This window comes from Oncorhynchus clarkii, chromosome 4, assembly GCF_045791955.1.
Source record: "Oncorhynchus clarkii lewisi isolate Uvic-CL-2024 chromosome 4, UVic_Ocla_1.0, whole genome shotgun sequence".
Lineage (NCBI taxonomy): Eukaryota > Metazoa > Chordata > Actinopteri > Salmoniformes > Salmonidae > Oncorhynchus > Oncorhynchus clarkii.
Window position 1 is genome coordinate 84896197 of NC_092150.1, and position 25849 is coordinate 84922045.

At 44.6% G+C, this 25849-nt stretch overlaps 1 protein-coding gene across 3 annotated transcripts in view; it reads left to right on the forward strand.

Moving 5' to 3' along the window:
• LOC139407387 (B-cell lymphoma/leukemia 11B-like) overlaps positions 1 to 25849 on the forward strand; it is a 65824-nt gene that overhangs the window by 9164 nt on the left and 30811 nt on the right. For 2 of the 3 annotated variants that reach the window (XM_071151130.1, XM_071151131.1), the window contains exon 2: positions 6325 to 6693. In XM_071151130.1, the coding sequence (XP_071007231.1) occupies positions 6325 to 6693 (369 nt within the window). Of the gene's footprint in view, positions 1 to 4714; positions 4876 to 6324; positions 6694 to 25849 lie in introns of those variants that run through there. The other variant, XM_071151132.1, reaches the window with a different exon arrangement.

Sequence of the window (25849 nt, forward strand, 5' to 3'; positions counted from 1 at the left end):
TAGGGGGTGCTGTCTCTCTCCTATTCAGACTGATAGGGGGTGCTGTTAGTCTGTCTCTCTCCTGTTCAGACTGATAGGCGGTGCTGTCTCTCTCCTGTTCAGACTGATAGGGGGTGCTGTAAGTCTGTCTCTCTCTTATTCAGACTGATAGCGGGTGCTGCCTCTCCCCTATTCAGACTGATAGGGGGTGCTGTCTCTCTCCTATTCAGACTGATAGGGGGTTCTGTCTCTCTCCTATTCAGACTGATAGGGGGTGCTGTTAGTCTGTCTCTCTCTTATTCAGACTGATAGCGGGTGCTGCCTCTCCCCTATTCAGACTGATAGGGGGTGCTGTCTCTCTCCTATTCAGACTGATAGGGGGTTCTGTCTCTCTCCTATTCAGACTGATAGGGGGTGCTGTTAGTCTGTCTCACTCCTGTTCAGACTGATAAGGGGTGCTGTTAGCCTGTCTCTCTCCTATTTAGACTGATAGTTGGTGCTGTTAGTCTGCCTCTCTCCTATTCAGACTGATAGGGGGTGCTGTTAGTCTGTCTCTCTCCTATTCAGACTGATAGGGGGTGCTGTCTCTCTCCTATTCAGACTGATAGGGGGTGCTGTCTCTCTCCTGTTCAGACCGATAAGGGGTTCTGTCTCTCTCCTATTCAGACTGATAGGGGGTGCTGTCTCTCTCCTATTCAGACCGATAGGGGGTGTTGTTAGTCTGTCTCTCTCCTATTCAAACTGATAGGGGGTTCTGTCTCTCTCCTATTCAGACTGATAGGGGGTGCTGTCTCTCTCCTGTTCAGACCGATAGGGGGTTCTGTCTCTCTCCTATTCAGACTGATAGGGGGTGCTGTCTCTCTCCTATTCAGACTGATAGGGGGTGCTGTTAGTCTGTCTCTCTTCTATTCAGACTGATAGGGGGTGCTGTCTCTCTCCTGTTCAGACTCATAGGGGGTGCTGTTAGTCTGCCTCTCTCCTATTCAGACTGATAGGGGGTGCTGTTAGTCTGTCTCTCTCCTATTCAGACTGATAGGGGGTGCTGTTAGTCTGTCTCTCTCCTATTCAGACTGATAGGGTGTGCTGTCTCTCTCCTATTCAGACTGATAGGGGGTGCTGTTAGTCTGTCTCACTCCTGTTCAGACTGATAGGGGGTGCTGTTAGCCTGTCTCTCTCCTATTTAGACTGATAGTTGGTGCTGTTAGTCTGCCTCTCTCCTATTCCGACTGATAAGGGGTGCTGTTAGTCTGTCTCTCTCCTATTCAGACTGATAGGGGGTGCTGTCTCTCTCCTATTCAGACTGATAGGGGGTGCTGTCTCTCTCCTGTTCAGACCGATAAGGGGTTCTGTCTCTCTCCTATTCAGACTGATAGGGGGTGCTGTCTCTCTCCTATTCAGACCGATAGGGGGTGTTGTTAGTCTGTCTCTCTCCTATTCAAACTGATAGGGGGTTCTGTCTCTCTCCTATTCAGACTGATAGGGGGTGCTGTCTCTCTCCTGTTCAGACCGATAGGGGGTTCTGTCTCTCTCCTATTCAGACTGATAGGGGGTGCTGTCTCTCTCCTATTCAGACTGATAGGGGGTGCTGTTAGTCTGTCTCTCTTCTATTCAGACTGATAGGGGGTACTGTCTCTCTCCTGTTCAGACTCATAGGGGGTGCTGTTAGTCTGCCTCTCTCCTATTCAGACTGATAGGGGGTGCTGTTAGTCTGTCTCTCTCCTATTCAGACTGATAGGGGGTGCTGTTAGTCTGTCTCTCTCCTATTCAGACTGATAGGGGGTGCTGTCTCTCTCCTATTCAGACTGATAGGGGGTTCTGTCTCTCTCCTATTCATATTGATATGAATATTGGGGCAGCAGGGTAGCCTAGTGGTTAGAGCGTTGGACTAGTAACCGGAAGGTTGCAAGTTCAAACCCCCGAGCTGACAAGGTACAAATCTGTCGTTCTGCTCCTGAACTGCCCCTTGAAAATAAGAATTTGTTCTTAACTGACTTGCTAAGTTAAATAAATAATAAATTGATAGGGGGTGCTGTAGGTCGAACAGGTGTGTGTGTGTGTGTGTGTGTGTGTGTGTGTGTGTACACACCCCTGAGCACTAGAAAAAAAAGCACTAGACCCCCCCCCATCTTGTTAAACTTCTGATAGCTGCTCAACCGGAGGGGATATCAAACTGTTCCCAGGAGCAGAATGCCATTCCTGTGGTGTAGTTAATGTCTGTGATTGATGGCTGTGTCTTCATGGATATCCTTTAGAGCTGAGTACGTGCTGATATGTGAGATTTAGTTACCAAGAATTTTAATACCGTTTGTTACTGTGTGAAGTGGTTTGGTTTCAACTTAATCAACACTCAGAATACAGAACTGTAGAACTGCTATGTAGCTGTGAAGTATGTGCTGGGGGTTGATTGACCAGTGTGTGTGTGTGTGTGCCACTCTCTCTAACTGCAGTGTGGATGATGAGTTGATGAAGGTAGGGTACAGTTAGAGGAGGGGAGCGTTTGGCTGATATTTCTGTGGCATTGTGACGGTGCCAACGCCTGCTAATTTAAGTTCCCCACCCCTAGGACATGTTACTCAATCCTCCCTTTTCTGCTCTCTCTCTCCCTTTCTCTCTGTCTCTCCATCCGTCTTTTCTCTCTCTCCATCTCTCTCTCTGTCCCTCCCTGCATCTATCTCTCTGTCTTTCCCTCCATCTCTCTCTCTGTCCCTCCCTCCATCTCTCTTTCTGTCTTTCCCTCTATCTCTCTCTCTTTCCCTCCCTCCATCTCTCTCTCTGTCCCTCTCCCCATCTCTCTCTCTGTCCCTCCGTCCATCTATCTCTCTGTCTTTCCCTCCATCTTTCTCTCTGTCCCTCCCTCCATCTATCTCTCTGTCTTTCCCTCTATCTCTCTCTCTTTCCCTCCCTCCATTTCTCTCTCTGTTGCTCCATCCCCTCTCCCTCTCCATTTCTCTCTCCATCTCTCCCTCCCCTCTCTCTCTCTCTCTCTCTCCATCTCTCCCTCTTTCACTCTCTCTCCTTCTTCCACCCCCCCATCTCATCAGTTGCATAAGTCATGTTAGGAATTTAGTTTATTTCATCTTAAATGCCCCTGGCAACTGAAATGAGACTGATATGAGGGCTAAGTAGACACTCAGACTCACACACACACACACACACGCATGCATGCACGCACACACACACACACACACACACACACACACACACACACACACACACACACACACACACACACACACACACACACACACACACACACACACACACACACGCGCAGCCCTTACTGGAAAACATTGACACACGGCCCATCAGGTGATGTCATGTCCCAGCCAGGTTAGAACTACATAGAAAATGATTTGTCCCTGTTCCAAGACACAGTTTGAGAGGAATATGCATGTTGTCATAGTCTCACTTCAGGGCAACAGCCAGCAGGTCAGAGGTCAGGGAGTGGGACTAGAAAGACTGATATAGTGGAGGATTACGTGCAACTAAGAAACTGTGTGAATCTCTCTGCATTGCGTTTGGCACCCTATTCCCTATATAGTGCACTACTTCTTACCAGAGCCCTATTCCCTATATAGTGCACTACTTCTTACCAGAGCCCTATTCCCTATATAGTGCACTACTTCTTACCAGAGCCCTATTCCCTATATAGTGCACTACTTTCGACCAGAGCCCTATTCCCTATATAGTGCACTACTTTCGACCAGAGCCCTATTCCCTATATAGTGCACTACTTTCGACCAGAGCCCTATTCCCTATATAGTGCATTACTTCTTACCAGAGCCCTATGGGAATAGGGGGCTATATGAGACACATGTACTGTGTAACTGCCTGGCTGTAGCAGTTGTGAATGCAAGTTTACAGGAGGTCTCCGGGGCAGATTACAGTTTAGGGTCTCTCTCCCCTGTGTGATAAACAAAGCCCAGGACTCTCTCACACACACAGACACACACACACACACACACACACACACACACACACACTGATCTGGTGCCCGTGAATGCGGGTGGTAGACGGTAGAGGCAGGCTCTGCTACTCTTCTCATCAGTCATCATCACCTCTCCCTGGGATTCCCCACTTAGACAGATGCCCTGAACGTCTCTTGAGCTTCAGGTTTCCTGCAGGCCCACTGGAGAAGATACGTATTGTAAACTACTGGTTATATCAGAGTATTGTTACAGAGGAAGTGTCCTGAAGGAATTTACACCGTGGGACTGTAAAACAACCAAGGGAGATGGTCTTGTGGTTACCGATGACAGCGTCGACTGTGAGAGAAGAATGAGACTGACTGTTGCCTGTGTCAGGAGGGCAGTGGTGTCCCTTTCTAGAGCTTTCTGAGGAGAATACATCTGTCACACACACACACACACGCCCACGCACGCACAAACACACACACACGCACACACACACACACACACACACACACACACACACACACACACACACACACACACACACACACACACACACACACACACACACACACACACACACACACACACACACGTTCCCCCAAACTCCCCCTCCCCTGTCCCCCTCCCCCACCCCACATAAACACGTCTGTTGGGAGGGTGGATGTGGCCGACACTATGTAATACTTGTAATGAGGTTTCCATGTGGTGCAAATACTAACATACAGCAGAAACTAGTGCAGAGAGCTGCACCGGAAACCCATCGACCGCTGTGAAACGGTTCATGGCTTTATACTCATAGTGTGTCAGCCACACCTTCACTCACTGATCTCAACTCACAGATAAAGACTGAAGCTCTCAGGTGTTTGGTTGGCTAACAGCACGGTTACATCAGTACAGCTCCATGGTTGTGTGATGTGAGTAAACATCACGATAAGCATCAAGCAAATGATTTATGGTCTTATGGAAAAATGGGATTTTGCAGGTAACGTTATTTAAAACATGAAAAATATGTTCATGTCATTTTTGATTGACTTTAGATGTGGTGTTGTGTTTTGTGGTCTTTTTTTTTTTTTTTTTTACAGTTTGTGCTGCAGACAATCAGATGTAACATGTTCTAGAACTGTTTGATGATTACACCATGATTGACATCTCCTCTCTCATCTCTCCTCTCTTCTGTCTCGTCTCTCCTCTCTCCTGTCTCGTCTCTCCTCTGTCCTCTCTCATTTCTCCTCTCTCCTCTCTCCTGTCTCGTCTCTCCTCTCTCCTTTCTCGTCTCTCCTCTGTCCTCTCTCATTTCTCCTCTCTCCTCTCTCCTGTCTCGTCTCTCCTCTCTCCTCTCTCCTGTCTCGTCTCTCCTCTCTCCTGTCTCGTCTCTCCTCTGTCCTCTCTCATTTCTCCTCTCTCCTCTCTCCTGTCTCGTCTCTCCTCTCTCCTGTCTCGTCTCTCCTCTGTCCTCTCTCATTTCTCCTCTCTCCTCTCTCCTGTCTCGTCTCTCCTCTCTCCTCTCTCCTGTCTCGTCTCTCCTCTCTCCTGTCTCGTCTCTCCTCTGTCCTCTCTCATTTCTCCTCTCTCCTCTCCTCTCTCCTCTCATCTCTCCTCTCTCCTCTCATCTCTCCTGTCTCGTCTGTCCTCTCTCATCTCTCGTCTCTCCTCTCATCTCTCCTCTCCTCTCTCCTCTCATCTCTCCTCTCCTCTCTCCTCTCTCCTCTCTCCTCTCTCCTCTCTCCTCTCTCCTGTCTTGTCTCTCCTCTGTCCTCTCTCATTTCTCCTCTCTCCTCTCTTCTGTCTCGTCTCTCCTCTCTCCTCTCTCCTGTCTCGTCTCTCCTCTGTCCTCTCTCATTTCTCCTCTCTCCTCTCTCCTCTCTCCTCTCTCCTCTCTCCTCTCATCTCTCATGTCTCGTATCTCCTCTCTCCTCTCATCTCTCCTGTCTCGTCTCTCCTCTCTCATCTCTCCTCTCATCTCTCCTCTCTCATCTCTCCTCTCTCCTCTCATCTCTCCTGTCTCGTCTCTCCTCTCTCATCTCTCCTCTCTCCTCTCATCTCTCCTCTCAACTCTCCTCTCCTCTCTCCTCTCTCCTTTCTCCTGTCTTGTCTCTCCTCTTGCCTCTCTCCTCTCATCTCTCATCTCTCCTCTCTCCTCTCTCCTCTCATCTCCCCACTCTCCTCTCCCCTATCTCGTCTCTCGTCTCTCCTGTCTCGTCTCTGCTCTCGCCTCTCTCCTCTCTCCTCTCATCTCTCCTCTCATCTCTCCTCTCATCTCTCCTCTCTCCTCTCTCCTGTCTCATCTCTCGTCTCTCCTGTCTCGTCTCTCCTCTCTCCTCCCATCTCTCCTCTCATCTCTCCTCTCTCATCTCATCTCTCCTCTCATCTCTCCTCTCTCCTGTCTCCTCTCTCATGTCTCCGCTCTCCTCGCCCTTTCTTCTTGCCACAGCCGAGGCCAATCATGAGTCGGGGGTGGGAACTCGCCCCCCGGAGCCGTCCACTCCCAGCCCCACTCCCACTCTGAGGAGGGCAGGGCCAGGGGATCATGACCTCCTGACCTGTGGGAGGTGCCAGACCAACTTCCTCCTGGGAGACATCCTGGTCTTCATAGAACACAAAAGGAGACTGTGCAGTGGAGGAGTCCGCGCCCCTGGGGGGTTCTCCAAACCGGGCGAAAGGGGGACCCCCATCTTGGCACGAGGAGGGGCGGTGCCAGTGGAGGTGGGGGTGCAGGTGACCCCACATGGGTATGAGGAAGAGGAGAGGAGGCTGACGCCCGCTAAAGGAATCTGTCCCAAGCAGGAAAGAGGGAGCACAGGTAGGAACCTGGAAGTCTGAATACAATTGGTCTGGCTCTGTTTAAAATGCTTTGAAGGAGTAGAGACAGAATATTTGGGTTTATAAAGACAAATACACACATGTTTGGCATCAAGTGCAGTGTGAGTTTTGACACTCGATTAAGCACACACACACACACACACACACACACACACACACACACACACACACACACACACACACACACACACACACACACACACACACACACACACACACACACACACACACACACACACACACCGCTACACAGCCCCAGCTCTGAAGCTGCCTGGAGGATCCCTGCTGCTGAAACCAATTGTGCCAGGACGTGACAGCGGAGTCGTTGCCAGGCCCTGTGTGTGTTCATAAGGACATTCTGCTGCATCAAAAGGTTAAGAAAGCTGATTAAAATGCTGTGGCTGGGAGGTGCAGAGAAGAGGATTAATAAAGAGGATATAGGACCATTCATCTGGTTTAAAGAGTCTGTTAAGTATTAGCATGTGGAGCTGCAGGGGGACAAGCTCAAAGTTAAAAGGCCACACAGTCACTACTATAGAGGGCACACAGTCACTACTATATAGGTCACACAGTCACTACTATAGAGGTCACACAGTCACTACTATAGAGGTCACACAGTCACTACTATAGAGGTCACACAGTCACTACTATAGAGGTCACACAGTCACTACTATAGAGGTTAAACAGTCACTACTATAGAGGCCACACAGTCACTACTATAGAGGCCACACAGTCACTACTATAGAGGTTAAACAGTCACTACTATAGAGGTTAAACAGTCACTACTATAGAGGCCACACAGTCACTACTATAGAGGCCACACAGTCACTACTATAGAGGTCACACAGTCACTACTATAGAGGCCACACAGTCACTACTATAGAGGTCAAACAGTCACTACTATAGAGGCCACACAGTCACTACTATAGAGGCCACACAGTCACTACTATAGAGGCCACACAGTCACTACTATAGAGCCCACACAGTCACTGCTATAGAGCCCACACAGTCACTGCTATAGAGCCCACACAGTCACTACTATAGAGCCCACACAGTCATTACTATAGAGCCCACACAGTCACTACTATAGAGGCCACACAGTCACTACTCTAGAGGCCACACAGTCACTACTATAGAGGCCCCACAGTCACTACTATAGAGGCCACACAGTCACTACTATAGAGGCCACACAGTCACTACTATAGAGCCCACACAGTCACTGCTATAGAGCCCACACAGTCACTGCTTTAGAGCCCACACAGTCACTACTATAGAGGCCACACAGTCACTACTATAGAGGCCCCACAGTCACTACTATAGAGGCCACACAGTCAATACTATAGAGCCCACACAGTCACTGCTATAGAGCCCACACAGTCACTACTATAGAGCCCACACAGTCACTACTATAGAGCCCACACAGTCACTACTATAGAGGCCACACGGTCACTACTATAGAGGCCACACGGTCACTACTCTAGAGGCCACACGGTCACTACTATAGAGGCCACACGGTCACTACTATAGAGATCACACGGTCACTACTATAGAGGCCACACAGTCATTACTATAGAGGCCACACAGTCACTACTATAGAGGTCACACAGTCACTAATATAGAGGCCACACAGTCAATACTATAGAGGCCACACAGTCACTACTATAGAGGCCACACAGTCACTACTATAGAGGCCACACAGTCACTAGTATAGAGCCCACACAGTCACTAGTATAGAGCCAACACAGTCAGTACTATAGAGGCCACACAGTAAGTACTATAGAGGCCACACAGTCAGTACTATAGAGGCCACACAGTCAGTACTATAGAGGCCACACAGTCAGTACTATAGAGGCCACACAGTCAGTACTATAGAGGCCAAACTGTCACTACTATAGAGCCCACACAGTCACTACTATAGAGCCCACACAGTCACTACTATAGAGGCCACACAGTCACTAATAATGAGGCCACACAGTCACTACTATAGAGCCCACACAGTCACTGCTATAGAGCCCACACAGTCACTACTATAGAGCCCACACAGTCACTACTATAGAGGCCACACAGTCACTACTATAGAGCCCACACAGTCACTACTATAGAGCCCACACAGTCACTACTATAGAGGCCACACAGTCACTACTCTAGAGGCCACACAGTCACTACTATAGAGGTCACACAGTCACTACTATAGAGGCCACACAGTCACTACTATAGAGGCCACACAGTCCCTACTATAGAGGCCACACAGTCACTACTATAGAGGCCACACAGTCACTACTATAGAGGCCACACAGTCACTAGTATAGAGGCCACACAGTCACTAGTATAGAGGCCACACAGTCACTAGTATAGAGGCCACACAGTCACTAGTATAGAGGCCACACAGTCACTAGTATAGAGGCCACACAGTCACTAGTATAGAGGCCACACAGTCACTAGTATAGAGGCCACACAGTCACTAGTATAGAGGCCACACAGTCACTAGTATAGAGTACACACAGTAACTACTATAGAGGCCACACCGTCACTACTATAGAGACCACACAGTCAATACTATAGAGGCCACACAGTCACTACTATAGAGGCCACACAGTCACTACTATAGAGGCCACACAGTCACTACTATAGAGGTCACAAAGTTACTAATATAGAGGTCACACAGTCACTACTTTCGGAGACTGGAGATAGTAGAATCGGGAAGTTGGGGAATAATAAGTCAAGTTCTAAATTTGCAGAGAGGCCTTAGGCAGCCCATATATATGATGGGAAAGACTGTATTCCTACACAACTCAACCTATAGCAGACAGAAAAATATACTGTCTTCCTACACAACTCAACCTATAGCAGACAGTAAAATATACTGTCCTCCTACACAACTCAACCTATAGCAGACAGTAAAATATACTGTCCTCCTACACAACTCAACCTATAGCAGACTGAGAGAAATATACTGTCCTCCTACACAACTCAACCTATAGCAGACTGAGAGAAATATACTGTCCTCCTACACAACTCAACCTATAGCAGAGAGAGAACCTACACAACTCAACCTATAGCAGACAGAGAAATATACTGTCCTCCTACACAACTCAACCTATAGCAGACAGAGAACCTACACAACTCAACCTATAGCAGACAGAGGAAAATATACTGTCCTCCTACACAACTCAACCTATAGCAGACAGAGAACCTACACAACTCAACCTATAGCAGACAGAGGAAAATATACTGTCCTCCTACACAACTCAACCTATAGCAGACAGAGAGAAATATACTGTCCTCCTACACAACTCAACCTATAGCAGACAGAAAAATATATTGTCCTTCTACACAACTCAACCTATAGCAGACAGAGAACCTACACAACTCAACCTATAGCAGACAGAGGAAAATATACTGTCCTCCTACACAACTCAACCTATAGCAGACAGAGAGAAATATACTGTCCTCCTACACAACTCAACCTATAGCAGACAGATAAATATATTGTCCTTCTACACAACTCAACCTATAGCAGACAGAGGAAAATATACTGTCCTCCTACACAACTCAACCTATAGCAGACAGAGAGAAATATACTGTCCTAATACACAACTCAACCTATAGCAGACAGAGAACCTACACAACTCAACCTATAGCAGACAGATAAGTATACTGTCCTCCTACACAACTCAACCTATAGCAGACAGAGAGAAATATACTGTCCTCCTACACAACTCAACCTATAGCAGACAGAGAGAAACATATACTGTCCTCCTACACAACTCAACCTATAGCAGACAGAGAAATATATTGTCCTTCTACACAACTCAACCTATAGCAGACAGAGGAAAATATACTGTCCTCCTACACAACTCAACCTATAGCAGACAGAGAGAAATATACTGTCCTAATACACAACTCAACCTATAGCAGACAGAGAACCTACACAACTCAACCTATAGCAGACAGATAAGTATACTGTCCTCCTACACAACTCAACCTATAGCAGACAGAGAGAAATATACTGTCCTCCTACACAACTCAACCTATAGCAGACAGAGAGAAACATATACTGCCCTCCTACACAACTCAACCTATAGCAGACAGAGGGAAATATACTGTCCTCCTACACAACTCAACCTTTAGCAGACAGAGAACCTTCACAACTCAACCTATAGCAGACAGAGAATATACTGTCCTCCTACACAAGTCAACCTATAGCAGACAGAGAAATATACTGTCATCCTACACAAGTCAACCTATAGCAGACAGATAAATATACTGTCCTCCTACACAACTCAACGCATAGCAGACAGAGACCTACACAACTCAACCTATAGCAGACAGAGAAATATACTGTCCTCCTACACAACTTAACCTATAGCAGACAGATAGATATACTGTCCTCCTACACAACTCAACCTATAGCAGACAGAGAAATATACTGTCCTCCTACACAACTCAACCTATAGCAGACAGAGAACCTACACAACTCAACCTATAGCAGACAGAGATAAATATACTGTCCTCCTACACAACTCAACCTATAGCAGACAGATAAATATACTGTCCTCCTACACAACTCAACCTATAGCAGACAGATAACCTACACAACTCAACCTATAGCAGACAGAGAGAAAAATATACTGCCCTCCTACACAACTCAACCTATAGCAGACAGAGAAAAATATACTGTCCTCCTACACAACTCAACCTATAGCAGACAGATAACCTACACAACTCAACCTATAGCAGACAGAGAAATATACTGTCCTCCTACACAACTCAACCTATAGCAGACAGATAAATATACTGTCCTCCTACACAACTCAACCTATAGCAGACAGAGAACCTACACAACTCAACCAATAGCAGACAGTGAAATATACTGTCCTCCTACACAACTCAACCTATAGCAGACAGAGCAATATACTGTCCTCCTACACAAATCAACCTTTAGCAGACAGAGTACCTACACAACTCAACCTATAGCAGAGAGAGGGAAATATACTGTCCTCCTACACAACTCAACCTATAGCAGACAGATAAATATACTGTCCTCCTATACAACTCAACCTATAGCAGACAGATAACCTACACAACTCAACCTATAGCAGATAGAGATAAATATAGTGTCCTCCTACACAACTCAAACTTTAGCAGACATAGTACCTACACAACTCAACCTATAGCAGACAGAGGGAAATATACTGTCCTCCTACACAACTCAACCTATAGCAGACAGAGAAATATACTGTCCTCCTACACAACTCAACCTATAGCAGACAGAGAAATATACTGTCCTCCTACACAACTCAACCTATAGCAGACAGAGAAATATAGTGTCCTCCTACACAACTCAACCTATAGCAGACATAGAATATACTGTCCTCCTACACAACTCAACCTATTGCAGACAGATAAATATACTGTCCTCCTACACAACTCAACCTATAGCAGACAGAGAACCTACACACCTCAACCTATAGCAGACAGAGAAATATACTGTCCTTCTACACAACTCAACCTATAGCAGACAGAGTGAAATATACTGTCCTCCTACACAACTCAACCTATAGCAGACAGAGAGAAAAATATACTGTCCTCCTACACAACTCAACCTATAGCAGACAGAGGGAAAAATATACTGTCCTCCAACACAACTCAACCTATAGCAGACAGAGAACCTACACAACTCAACCTATAGCAGACAGAGAAATATACTGTCCTCCTACACACCTCAACCAATAGCAGACAGAGAAATATACTGTCCTCCTCCACAACTCAACCTATAGCAGACAGAGAAATATACTGTCCTCCTACACAACTCAACCTATATCAGACAGAGAAATATACTGTCCTCCTACACAACTCAACCTATAGCAGACAGAGAACCTACACAACTCAACCTATAGCAGACAGAGAGAAATATACTGTCCTCCTACACAACTCAACCTATAGCAGACAGAGAAATATACTGTCCTCCTACACAACTCAACCTATAGCAGACAGAGAACCTTCACAATTTAACCTATAGCAGACAGAGAGAAATATACTGTCCTCCTACACAACTCAACCTATATCAGACAGAGAAATATACTGTCCTCCTATGCAACTCAACCTATAGCAGACAGATAACCTACACAACTCAACCTATAGCAGACAGAGAAATATACTGTCCTCCTACACAACTCAACCTAAAGCAGACAGAGAGAAAAATATACTGTCCTCCTACACAACTCAACCTATAGCAGACATTGAGAAATATACTGTCCTCCTACACAACTCAACCTATAGCAGACAGAGAGAACAATATACTGTCCTCCTACACAACTCAACCTATAGCAGACAGATAACCTACACAACTCAACCAATAGCAGACAGAGAAATATAGTGTCCTCCTACACAACTCGACCTATAGCAGACAGAGTACCTACACAACTCAACCTATAGCAGACAGAGAAATATACTGTCCTCCTACACAACTCAACCTATAGCAGACAGAGAAATATACTGTCCTCCTACACAACTCAACCTATAGCAGACAGAGAACCTACACAACTCAACCTATAGCAGACAGAGAGAAATAAACTGTCCTCCTACACAACTCAACCTATAGCAGACATAAATATACTGTCCTCCTATACAACTCAACCTATAGCAGACAGATAACCTACACAACTCAACCTATAGCAGACAGAGAAATATACTGTCCTCCTATACAACTCAACCTATAGCAGACAGATAACCTACGCAACTCAACCTATAGCAGACAGATAAATATACTGTCCTCCTAAACAACTCAACCTATAGCAGACAGATAACCTACACAACTCAACCTATAGCAGACAGATAAATATACTGTCCTCCTACACAACTCAACCTATAGCAGACAGAGGGAAATATACTGTCCTCCTACACAACTCAACCTATAGCAGACAGAGAACCTACACAACTCAACCTATAGCAGACAGAGAAATATACTGTCCTCCTACACAACTCAACCTATAGCAGACAGAAAAATATACTGTCCTCCTACACAACTCAACCTATAGCAGACAGAGCAATATACTGTCCTCCTACACAAATCAACCTTTAGCAGACAGAGCAATATACTGTCCTCCTACACAACTCAACCTATAGCAGACAGAGCAATATACTGTCCTCCTACACAACTCAACCTATAGCAGACAGAGATAAAAATATACTGTCCTCCTACACAACTCAACCTATAGCAGACAGAGAATATACTGTCCTTCTATACAACTCAACCTATAGCAGACAGAGTGAAGAATATACTGTCCTCCTACACAACTCAACCTATAGCAGACAGATAACCTACGCAACTCAACCTATAGCAGACAGATAAATATACTGTCCTCCTAAACAACTCAACCTATAGCAGACAGATAACCTACACAACTCAACCTATAGCAGACAGATAAATATACTGTCCTCCTACACAACTCAACCTGTAGCAGACAGAGGGAAATATACTGTCCTCCTACACAACTCAACCTATAGCAGACAGAGAACCTACACAACTCAACCTATAGCAGACAGAGAAATATACTGTCCTCCTACACAACTCAACCTATAGCAGACAGAAAAATATACTGTCCTCCTACACAACTCAACCTATAGCAGACAGAGCAATATACTGTCCTCCTACACAAATCAACCTTTATCAGACAGAGCAATATACTGTCCTCCTACACAACTCAACCTATAGCAGACAGAGCAATATACTGTCCTCCTACACAACTCAACCTATAGCAGACAGAGATAAAAATATACTGTCCTCCTACACAACTCAACCTATAGCAGACAGAGAATATACTGTCCTCCTATACAACTCAACCTATAGCAGACAGAGTGAAAAATATACTGTCCTCCTACACAACTCAACCTATAGCAGACAGAGAGAAATATACTGTCCTCCTACACAACTCAACCTATAGCAGACAGATAACCTACACAACTCAACCTATAGCAGACAGAGAAATATACTGTCCTCCTACACAACTCAACCTATAGCAGACAGAACAATATACTGTCCTCCTACACAACTCAACCTATAGCAGACAGAGAAACTACACAACTCAACCAATAGCAGACAGTGAAATATACTGTCCTCCTACACAACTCAACCTATAGCAGACAGATTACCTACACAACTCAACCTATAGCAGACAGAGAGAACTATACTGTCCTCCTACACAACTCAACCTATAGCAGACAGATAAATATACTGTCCTCCTACACAACTCAACCTATAGCAGACAGAGGGAAATATACTGTCATCCTACACAACTCAACCTATAGCAGACAGAGATATATACACTCCTCCTATACAACTCAACCTATAGCAGACAGATAACCTACACAACTCAACCTATATCAGACAGAGAGAAATATGCTGTCCTCCTACACAACTCAACCTATAGCAGACATTGGGAAATATACTGTCCTCCTACACAACTCAACCTATAGCAGACAGAAGGAAATATACTGTCCTCCTACACACCTCAACCTATAGCAGACAGAGAAATATACTGTCCTCCTACACAACTCAACCTATAGCAGACAGAGAGAAATATACTGTCCTCCTACACAACTCAACCTATATCAGACAGAGAAATATACTGTCCTCCTACACAACTCAACCTATAGCAGACAGAGAACCTACACAACTCAACCTATAGCAGACAGAGAGAAATATACTGTCCTCCTACACAACTCAACCTATAGCAGACAGAGAAATATACTGTCCTCCTACACAACTCAACCTATAGCAGACAGAGAACCTTCACAATTTAACCTATAGCAGACAGAGAGAAATATACTGTCCTCCTACACAACTCAACCTATACCAGACAGAGAAATATACTGTCCTCCTATGCAACTCAACCTATAGCAGACAGATAACCTACACAACTCAACCTATAGCAGACAGAGAAATATACTGTCCTCCTACACAACTCAACCTAAAGCAGACAGAGAGAAAAATATACTGTCCTCCTACACAACTCAACCTATAGCAGACATTGAGAAATATACTGTCCTCCTACACAACTCAACCTATAGCAGACAGATAACCTACACAACTCAACCAATAGCAGACAGAGAAATATAGTGTCCTCCTACACAACTCGACCTATAGCAGACAGAGTACCTACACAACTCAACCTATAGCAGACAGAGAAATATACTGTCCTCCTACACAACTCAACCTATAGCAGACAGAGAAATATACTGTCCTCCTACACAACTCAACCTATAGCAGACAGAGAACCTACACAACTCAACCTATAGCAGACAGAGAGAAATAAACTGTCCTCCTACACAACTCAACCTATAGCAGACATAAATATACTGTCCTCCTATACAACTCAACCTATAGCAGACAGATAACCTACACAACTCAACCTATAGCAGACAGAGAAATATACTGTCCTCCTATACAACTCAACCTATAGCAGACAGATAACCTACGCAACTCAACCTATAGCAGACAGATAAATATACTGTCCTCCTAAACAACTCAACCTATAGCAGACAGATAACCTACACAACTCAACCTATAGCAGACAGATAAATATACTGTCCTCCTACACAACTCAACCTATAGCAGACAGAGGGAAATATACTGTCCTCCTACACAACTCAACCTATAGCAGACAGAGAACCTACACAACTCAACCTATAGCAGACAGAGAAATATACTGTCCTCCTACACAACTCAACCTATAGCAGACAGAAAAATATACTGTCCTCCTACACAACTCAACCTATAGCAGACAGAGCAATATACTGTCCTCCTACACAAATCAACCTTTAGCAGACAGAGCAATATACTGTCCTCCTACACAACTCAACCTATAGCAGACAGAGCAATATACTGTCCTCCTACACAACTCAACCTATAGCAGACAGAGAATATACTGTCCTCCTATACAACTCAACCTATAGCAGACAGAGTGAAGAATATACTGTCCTCCTACACAACTCAACCTATAGCAGACAGATAACCTACGCAACTCAACCTATAGCAGACAGATAAATATACTGTCCTCCTAAACAACTCAACCTATAGCAGACAGATAACCTACACAACTCAACCTATAGCAGACAGATAAATATACTGTCCTCCTACACAACTCAACCTGTAGCAGACAGAGGGAAATATACTGTCCTCCTACACAACTCAACCTATAGCAGACAGAGAACCTACACAACTCAACCTATAGCAGACAGAGAAATATACTGTCCTCCTACACAACTCAACCTATAGCAGACAGAAAAATATACTGTCCTCCTACACAACTCAACCTATAGCAGACAGAGCAATATACTGTCCTCCTACACAAATCAACCTTTAGCAGACAGAGCAATATACTGTCCTCCTACACAACTCAACCTATAGCAGACAGAGCAATATACTGTCCTCCTACACAACTCAACCTATAGCAGACAGAGATAAAAATATACTGTCCTCCTACACAACTCAACCTATAGCAGACAGAGAATATACTGTCCTCCTATACAACTCAACCTATAGCAGACAGAGTGAAAAATATACTGTCCTCCTACACAACTCAACCTATAGCAGACAGAGAGAAATATACTGTCCTCCTACACAACTCAACCTATAGCAGACAGATAACCTACACAACTCAACCTATAGCAGACAGAGAAATATACTGTCCTCCTACACAACTCAACCTATAGCAGACAGAACAATATACTGTCCTCCTACACAACTCAACCTATAGCAGACAGAGAAACTACACAACTCAACCAATAGCAGACAGTGAAATATACTGTCCTCCTACACAACTCAACCTATAGCAGACAGATTACCTACACAACTCAACCTATAGCAGACAGAGAGAACTATACTGTCCTCCTACACAACTCAACCTATAGCAGACAGATAAATATACTGTCCTCCTACACAACTCAACCTATAGCAGACAGAGGGAAATATACTGTCATCCTACACAACTCAACCTATAGCAGACAGAGATATATACACTCCTCCTATACAACTCAACCTATAGCAGACAGATAACCTACACAACTCAACCTATATCAGACAGAGAGAAATATGCTGTCCTCCTACACAACTCAACCTATAGCAGACATTGGGAAATATACTGTCCTCCTACACAACTCAACCTATAGCAGACAGAAGGAAATATACTGTCCTCCTACACACCTCAACCTATAGCAGACAGAGAAATATACTGTCCTCCTACACAACTCAACCTATAGCAGACAGAGAGAAATATACTGTCCTCCTACACAACTCAACCTATAGCAGACAGAGGGAAATATACTGTCCTCCTACACAACTCAACCTATAGCAGACAGATAACCTACACAACTCAACCTATAGCAGATAGAGATAAATATAGTGTCCTCCTACACAACTCAACCTATAGCAGACAGAAAAATATTGTGTCCTCCTACCCAACTCAACCTATAGCAGACAGAGAGAAATATACTGTCCTCCTACACAACTCAACCTATAGCAGACAGAGAGAAATATACTGTCCTCCTATACAACTCAACCTATAGCAGACAGATAACCTACACAACTCAACCTATAGCAGATAGAGATAAATATAGTGTCCTCCTACACAACTCAACCTATAGCAGACAGAGAAATATCGTGTCCTCCTACACAACTCAACCTATAGCAGACAGAGAAATATCGTGTCCTCCTACCCAACTCAACCTGTAGCAGACAGAGAAATATATACTGTTCTCCTACACAACTCAACATATAGCAGACAGAGAGAAATATAGTGTCCTCCTACACAACTCAACCTATAGCAGACAGAGAAATATCGTGTCCTCCTACCCAACTCAACCTATAGCAGACAGAAAAATATACTGTCCTCCTACACAACTCAACCTATAGCAGACAGAGAGAAATATACTGTCCTCCTACACAACTCAACCTATAGCAGACAGAGAACCTACACAACTCAACCTATAGCAGACAGAGAGAAATATACTGTCCTCCTACACAACTCAACCTATAGCAGACAGAAAAATATACTGTCCTCCTACACAACTCAACCTATAGCAGACAGAGAAATATACTGTCCTCCTACACAACTCAACCTATAGCAGACGGAGAGAAATATATTGTCCTCCTATACAACTCAACCTATAGCAGACAGATAACCTACACAACTCAACCTATAGCAGACAGAGAGAAATATACTGTCCTCCTATACAACTCAACCTATAGCAGACAGATAACCTACGCAACTCAACCTATAGCAGACAGATAAATATACTGTCCTCCTAAACAACTCAACCTATAGCAGACAGATAACCTACACAACTCAACCTATAGCAGACAGATAAATATACTGTCCTCCTACACAACTCAACCTATAGCAGACAGAGGGAAATATACTGTCCTCCTACACAACTCAACCTATAGCAGACAGAGAACCTACACAACTCAACCTATAGCAGACAGAGAAATATACTGTCCTCCTACACAACTCAACCTATAGCAGACAGAGATAAAAATATACTGTCCTCCTACACAACTCAACCTATAGCAGACAGAGAATATACTGTCCTCCTATACAACTCAACCTATAGCAGACAGAGTGAAAAATAGACTGTCCTCCTACACAACTCAACCTATAGCAGACAGAGAGAAATATACTGTCCTCCTACACAACTCAACCTATAGCAGACAGATAACCTACACAACTCAACCTATAGCAGACAGAGAAATATACTGTCCTCCTACACAACTCAACCTATAGCAGACAGAAAAATATACTGTCCTCCTACACAACTCAACCTATAGCAGACAGAGAAACTACACAACTCAACCAATAGCAGACAGTGAAATATACTGTCCTCCTACACAATTCAACCTATAGCAAACAGAGAAATATACTGTCCTCCTACACAACTCAACCTATAGCAGACAGAAAAATATACTGTCCTCCTACACAACTCAACCTATAGCAGACAGAGAAACTACACAACTCAACCAATAGCAGACAGTGAAATATACTGTCCTCCTACACAACTCAACCTATAGCAAACAGAGAAATATACTGTCCTCCTACACAACTCAACCTATAGCAGACAGATAAATATACTGTCCTCCTACACAACTCAACCTATAGCAGACAGAGGGAAATATACTCTCATCCTACACAACTCAACCTATAGCAGACAGAGATATATACTCTCCTCCTATACAACTCAACCTATAGCAGACAGATAACCTACACAACTCAACCTATATCAGACAGAGAGAAATATGCTGTCCTCCTACACAACTCAACCTATAGCAGACATTGGGAAATATACTGTCCTCCTACACAACTCAACCTATAGCAGACAGAAGGAAATATACTGTCCTCCTACACACCTCAACCTATAGCAGACAGAGAAATATACTGTCCTCCTACACAACTCAACCTATAGCAGACAGAGAGAAATATACTGTCCTCCTACACAACTCAACCTATAGCAGACAGAGGGAAATATACTGTCCTCCTACACAACTCAACCTATAGCAGACAGATAACCTACACAACTCAACCTATAGCAGATAGAGATAAATATAGTGTCCTCCTACACAACTCAACCTATAGCAGACAGATAACCTACACAACTCAACCTATAGCAGACAGAGAGAAATATACTGTCCTCCTACACAACTCAACCTATAGCAGATAGAGATAAATATAGTGTCCTCCTACACAACTCAACCTATAGCAGACAGAGAAATATCGTGTCCTCCTACACAACTCAACCTATAGCAGACAGAGAAATATCGTGTCCTCCTACCCAACTCAACCTGTAGCAGACAGAGAAATATATACTGTTCTCCTACACAACTCAACCAATAGCAGACCGAGAACCTACACAACTCAACCTATAGCAGACAGAGAGAAATATACTGTCCTCCTACACAACTCAACCTATAGCAGACAGAGATAAATATACTGTCCTCCTACACAACTCAACCTATAGCAGACAGAAAAATATACTGTCCTCCTATACAACTCAACCTATAGCAGACAGAGAAATATACTGTCCTCCTACACAACTCAACCTATAGCAGACAGAGAACCTACACAACTCAACCTATAGCAGACAGAGATAAATATACTGTCCTCCTACACAACTCAACCTATAGCAGACAGAGAACCTACACAACTAAACCTATAGCAGACAGAGAGAAATATACTGTCCTCCTACACAACTCAACCTATAGCAGACAGAGGCATATACTCATTTGAGTTCATTCAAAACTCACATTTAGTCAGAATCAGAGTCAGAATCCCACCAACTCACACAGTTTGATGCCTTTCTTCTGCTTCCACAGTATTACAGTGACCTTCCCTTGATTTATTTCACCGGAGGAAAAGTCAACCTTATCTATGGGAATGCAGGACAGTGAAGCACTCCAGGGCTGAATTAATTAATGAAACAGCTGAAGAGCGTTTCAAGCTTTACTTAACACTTAGAGACTTCTTCTTAAGTTTCAGCCAAACCAGATGATGTTTAAAAGGGCTAATTATATCCAGCATGGCTGCCAGACAGAACAGAGCACATCGTAGAGCCTGCGGTGGAAGTGAGGAAGGGAAACATGCTATAGACCAGCGCTGCCCAACACTCTTCCTGGAGATAAACTGTCCTGTAGGTTATCAGTCCATCCCTATTCCTGGAGATCTATTGTCCTGTAGGTTTTCAGTCCATCCCTCTTCCTGGAGATCTACTGTCCTGTAGGTTATCAGTCCAACCCTCTTCCTGGAGATCTATTGTCCTGTAGGTTTTCAGTCCATCCCTCTTCCTGGAGATCTATTGTCCTGTAGGTTTTCAGTCCAACCCTCTTCCTGGAGATCTACTGTCCTGTAGGTTATCAGTCCATCCCTCTTCCTGGAGATCTATTGTCCTGGAGGTTATCAGTCCATCCCTCTTCCTGGAGATCTATTGTCCTGTAGGTTATCAGTCAATCCCTCTTCCTGGAGATCTATTGTCCTGGAGGTTTTCAGTCCATCCCTAATTTAGCATATCTGATTCAGCTAGTTAAGTTCTTGTTGAGCAGCTAATTAGTTTAATCAGGTGTGTTAAATTAGGGATGGACTGATAACCTAAAGGACAGTAGATCTCCAGGAAGAGGGTTGGACTGAAAACCTACAGGACAATAGATCTCCAGGAAGAGGGATGGACTGATAACCTACAGGACAGTAGATCTCCAGGAAGAGGGTTGGACTGATAACCTACAGGACAATAGATCTCCAGGAAGAGGGTTGGACTGATAACCTACAGGACAGTAGATCTCCAGGAAGAGGGGTGGACTGATAACCTACAGGACAGTAGATCTCATCAGTCCATCCCTCTTCCTGGAGATATACTGTCCTGTAGGTTATCAGTCCATCCCTCTTCCTGGAGATCTATTGTCCTTTAGGTTATCAGTCCATCCCTAATTTAACGGCTGACCTGATCTGCCATGCACGCACTCATACAAATGCAGAAATGCAGGCATGGCATGAACATGAACCCCCCCCCCCACACACACACACACACAGACACACATCTTAGTAGAATGGGGTTCCTCTGCATAATGACACAGAACAAGGCCGAGGCAGGATGTAACAAAAAGAAACCAACCGTTAGTTGTTTCAGACAGAAGAGGAGGGGCTTAATGTGTATTTCTGATTGTGGGCAGCTTGTTTTTCATGCCTGCCTGTATGTATGCAGACAGTTCCTGTCTAAAACCGTCCCCATATGAGAACCCTTTGAAGAACCCTTTTGGATCCAGGTAGATCCCTTTTTGGTTCCAGGTAGAACCATTATGTGGAAAAGGTTCTACGTACATCCCAAAAAGGATTCTACCTGGAACCTAAAGGGTTCTACCTGGATCCAAAAGGGTTCTACCTGGAACCTAAAGGGTTCTATCTGGATCCAAAAGGGTTCTACCTGGAATCTAAAGAGTTCTGCATGGATCCAAAATAGTTTTTCAAAAGGTTCTCCTATGGGGACAGTTTTAGATAGGGACTGTCTGCACGCACACAGTCAGGCATGTGAAACAAGCTGCCCACACGCACACACTCAGAAATACACCTCAACCCCCTCCTCTCCTGTCTGAAACCACAGTTGGTTTATTTTTGTAACATCCTGCCTCGGCCTTGTACTGCGTCAGTACGCAGCTTACACTGCAAAGATGTTGTGAGGCTAGCACATTTAACTGAACACACACACACACACACACACACACACACACACACACACACACACACACACATAGATGACGTTGGGATGAAAAATGGCTTCTCAATGTCTTCATTTCTCAAGCTGATGTAAACCCTGTGTGAGCGGTGTGTGTGTGTGGTTGAGAGAGTGGCGTGTGTGTGTGTTTGAGATATTTGTGAGCATTGTGTGTGTGTGTGAAGAATGATGAGTGTCATCAGACAGCGCACGGCTGTCGCTAAGGGAGCGCTGCCGTCGCCACGACGACCCTGGCCTGGCTTTGAACCCATCTCCAGACGCCTCATATCCCCTCTGGATGTGCACCGAGACATCACCACCACACACACGCACACACACACACACACACACACACACACACACACACACACACACACACACACACACACACACACACACACACACACACACACACACACACACACACACAGACACAGACACAGCCACAGACACACAGACACACACACAGACACATACATAGACACACACACACAGACACACAGACACAGATACACAGACACACAGACACAGACACACGCACACACACACACACGCACACACACTCTGTGTGAATATTTCATGATTCTCTCTCTCTACCCATCCATCTTTGATCTGCCTGGGCTGAGATACGTCTCTAGAGGATTACACTGTGAACTAGGCTGAAATGTTGAACATTATGGAATTGACTGTCTTGTTTGCAGTAGTGAATTATGTAGTTACTGTAGGGCACTGCTGGCCCCTCTTCTGAAGGATCAATCAATCAATCTAATGTATTTATAAAGCCCTTCTTACATCAGCTGATGTAACAAAGTGTTGTACAGAAACTCAGCCTAAAACCCCAAAACAGCAAGCAATGCAGGTGTAGAAGCACGGTGGCTAGGAAAAACTCCCTGGAAAGGCCAAAACCTAGGAAGAAACCTAGAGAGGAACCAGGCTATGTGGGGTGGCCAGTCCTCTTCTGGCTGTGCCCGGTGGAGATTATAACAGAACATGGCCAAGATGTTCAAATGTTCATAGATGACCAGCAGGGTCAGATAATAATAATTACAGTAGTTGTCGAGGGTGCAACAGGACAGCACCTCAGGAGTAAATGTCAGCTGGCTTTTCATAGCCGATCACTCAGAGTTAGAGACAGCAGGTGTGGTAGAGAGGGGGCCCAAAACAGCAGGTCCGGGACAAGGAAGCACGTCCAGTGATCAGGTCAGGGTTCCATAACCGCAGGCAGAACCGTTGAAACTGGAGCAGCAGCACGACTAGATGGACTGAGGACAGCCAGGAGTCATCAGGCCAGGTAGTCCTGAGGCATGGTCCCAGGGCTCAGGTCCTTCGGGAGGGGAGGGAGAGAGAGAGAATTAGTGAGCACAGTGAGCACAGCCTTGCCATTGAGAAGGGTAGACACAGGAAAACCTGGCTCCCTGTAGAGGAAAGGCTGTGCAACCACTGCACAACAGCAGAACCTGAGACGGAGCTGCATTTCCTGACAAAATGTCAAAAATATAAAACAATTAGAGAGTGTCATTTCCCCAAATTTCAAGTTTTCAAAGACCTCTCTGATGAGGATAGGCTACCCATCCTGTTGGGGGAGGATGCAGAGAACTGTGGGTTGGCAGCACACTACATTGCTGCCTGCCATAAGATGAGGGACACTGTCTGACAGACCAATCAACATGCACATGTCCTCTACTGTATGCTTATTGTTGAATGTCTGGTTATTTTGACACTTGGTTATTGTTGTTACTGTTGTCCCGTTGACAATTTTGATTCTCATTTTTATGTATTTTTTGTATTGTAAATATACAAAATTATCTTTGGCAATATGTACATTGTTACATCATGCCAATACATTGAATTGAATTGAATTGAATTAGAGGGAGCCTACTTAAATTCCCACAGGACACTAGATGAGACAGGAGAATTACACCAGATATAACAGACTGCACACATCAATTCCACCCCCCCCCCCAAAAAAAAAATTACTCAGTGGGGGTCTCAACTTACTGTGGAGAGTTAGAATTGTAAAATACACAAGGTGCAATTTTGAAATGTGGTTATTATATCAGCAGTATTTCTCTAGTTCTGTCAGTCACTGATTTAGCCGAAGCCAACTGTATCTTTTTAGATTCCTAAGTTAGTTTAGCGCCCAGCTATCTAAACTTGTTATGATGGTCGAATTACCAGCCGGGGGGGGGCATTGATTTTGTTAGTCAGTCTCATTCAGTTATCATATTAAAAACTGAAAACATATCCCTCCATCCTATGGCAAAATGTGTAGCATTGCAGGAAATTAGCTGTAAAAACAGATCACTTTCCTCTGCGCCTCATGGCAAAATGGGTAGAATTGCATGAAATTAACTAAAACATTTTTTTTAAAACGTACAAAAAAAATGGCCACGAGCAACTGCAGCCCCTCATGATGAGTTCAGATTGTGTTGTGTCCCTGAACCCTATCCCTGCTGTATCCCTGCTGTAGGTGGTATTGCAGTAGTAGTATCAGTAGTAGCTGTAGTTATGCTAATAGCAGCATTGCATTAGACTCAATAGCGAGCCTTTATATTCCAATACCAACCCACCAAGAGACGAGGTGTATTTGAATGTGCCACAGCGTTTTTTCCCCTCTGTTCTCTGTTCTTTCCCTCCGCCACCCATTGCTCTGTTAATCACCTGGCATGCTCTCATTAGCATATTAAATAGGCTTTAATCATGAAAAGCAATCAGGGTGTTGCATATTCATACCTCGGTTCTGTGTATAGTCGGGCCGGGTCCCTGTCTCGCTCCAGTACCAAGCAGGCCTAATCAGCACGCTACCTGGGTAATAGCTGCATCATGGCCCATCGCGTGAATACACACACACACACACGCACACACGCACGCGCACGCACACA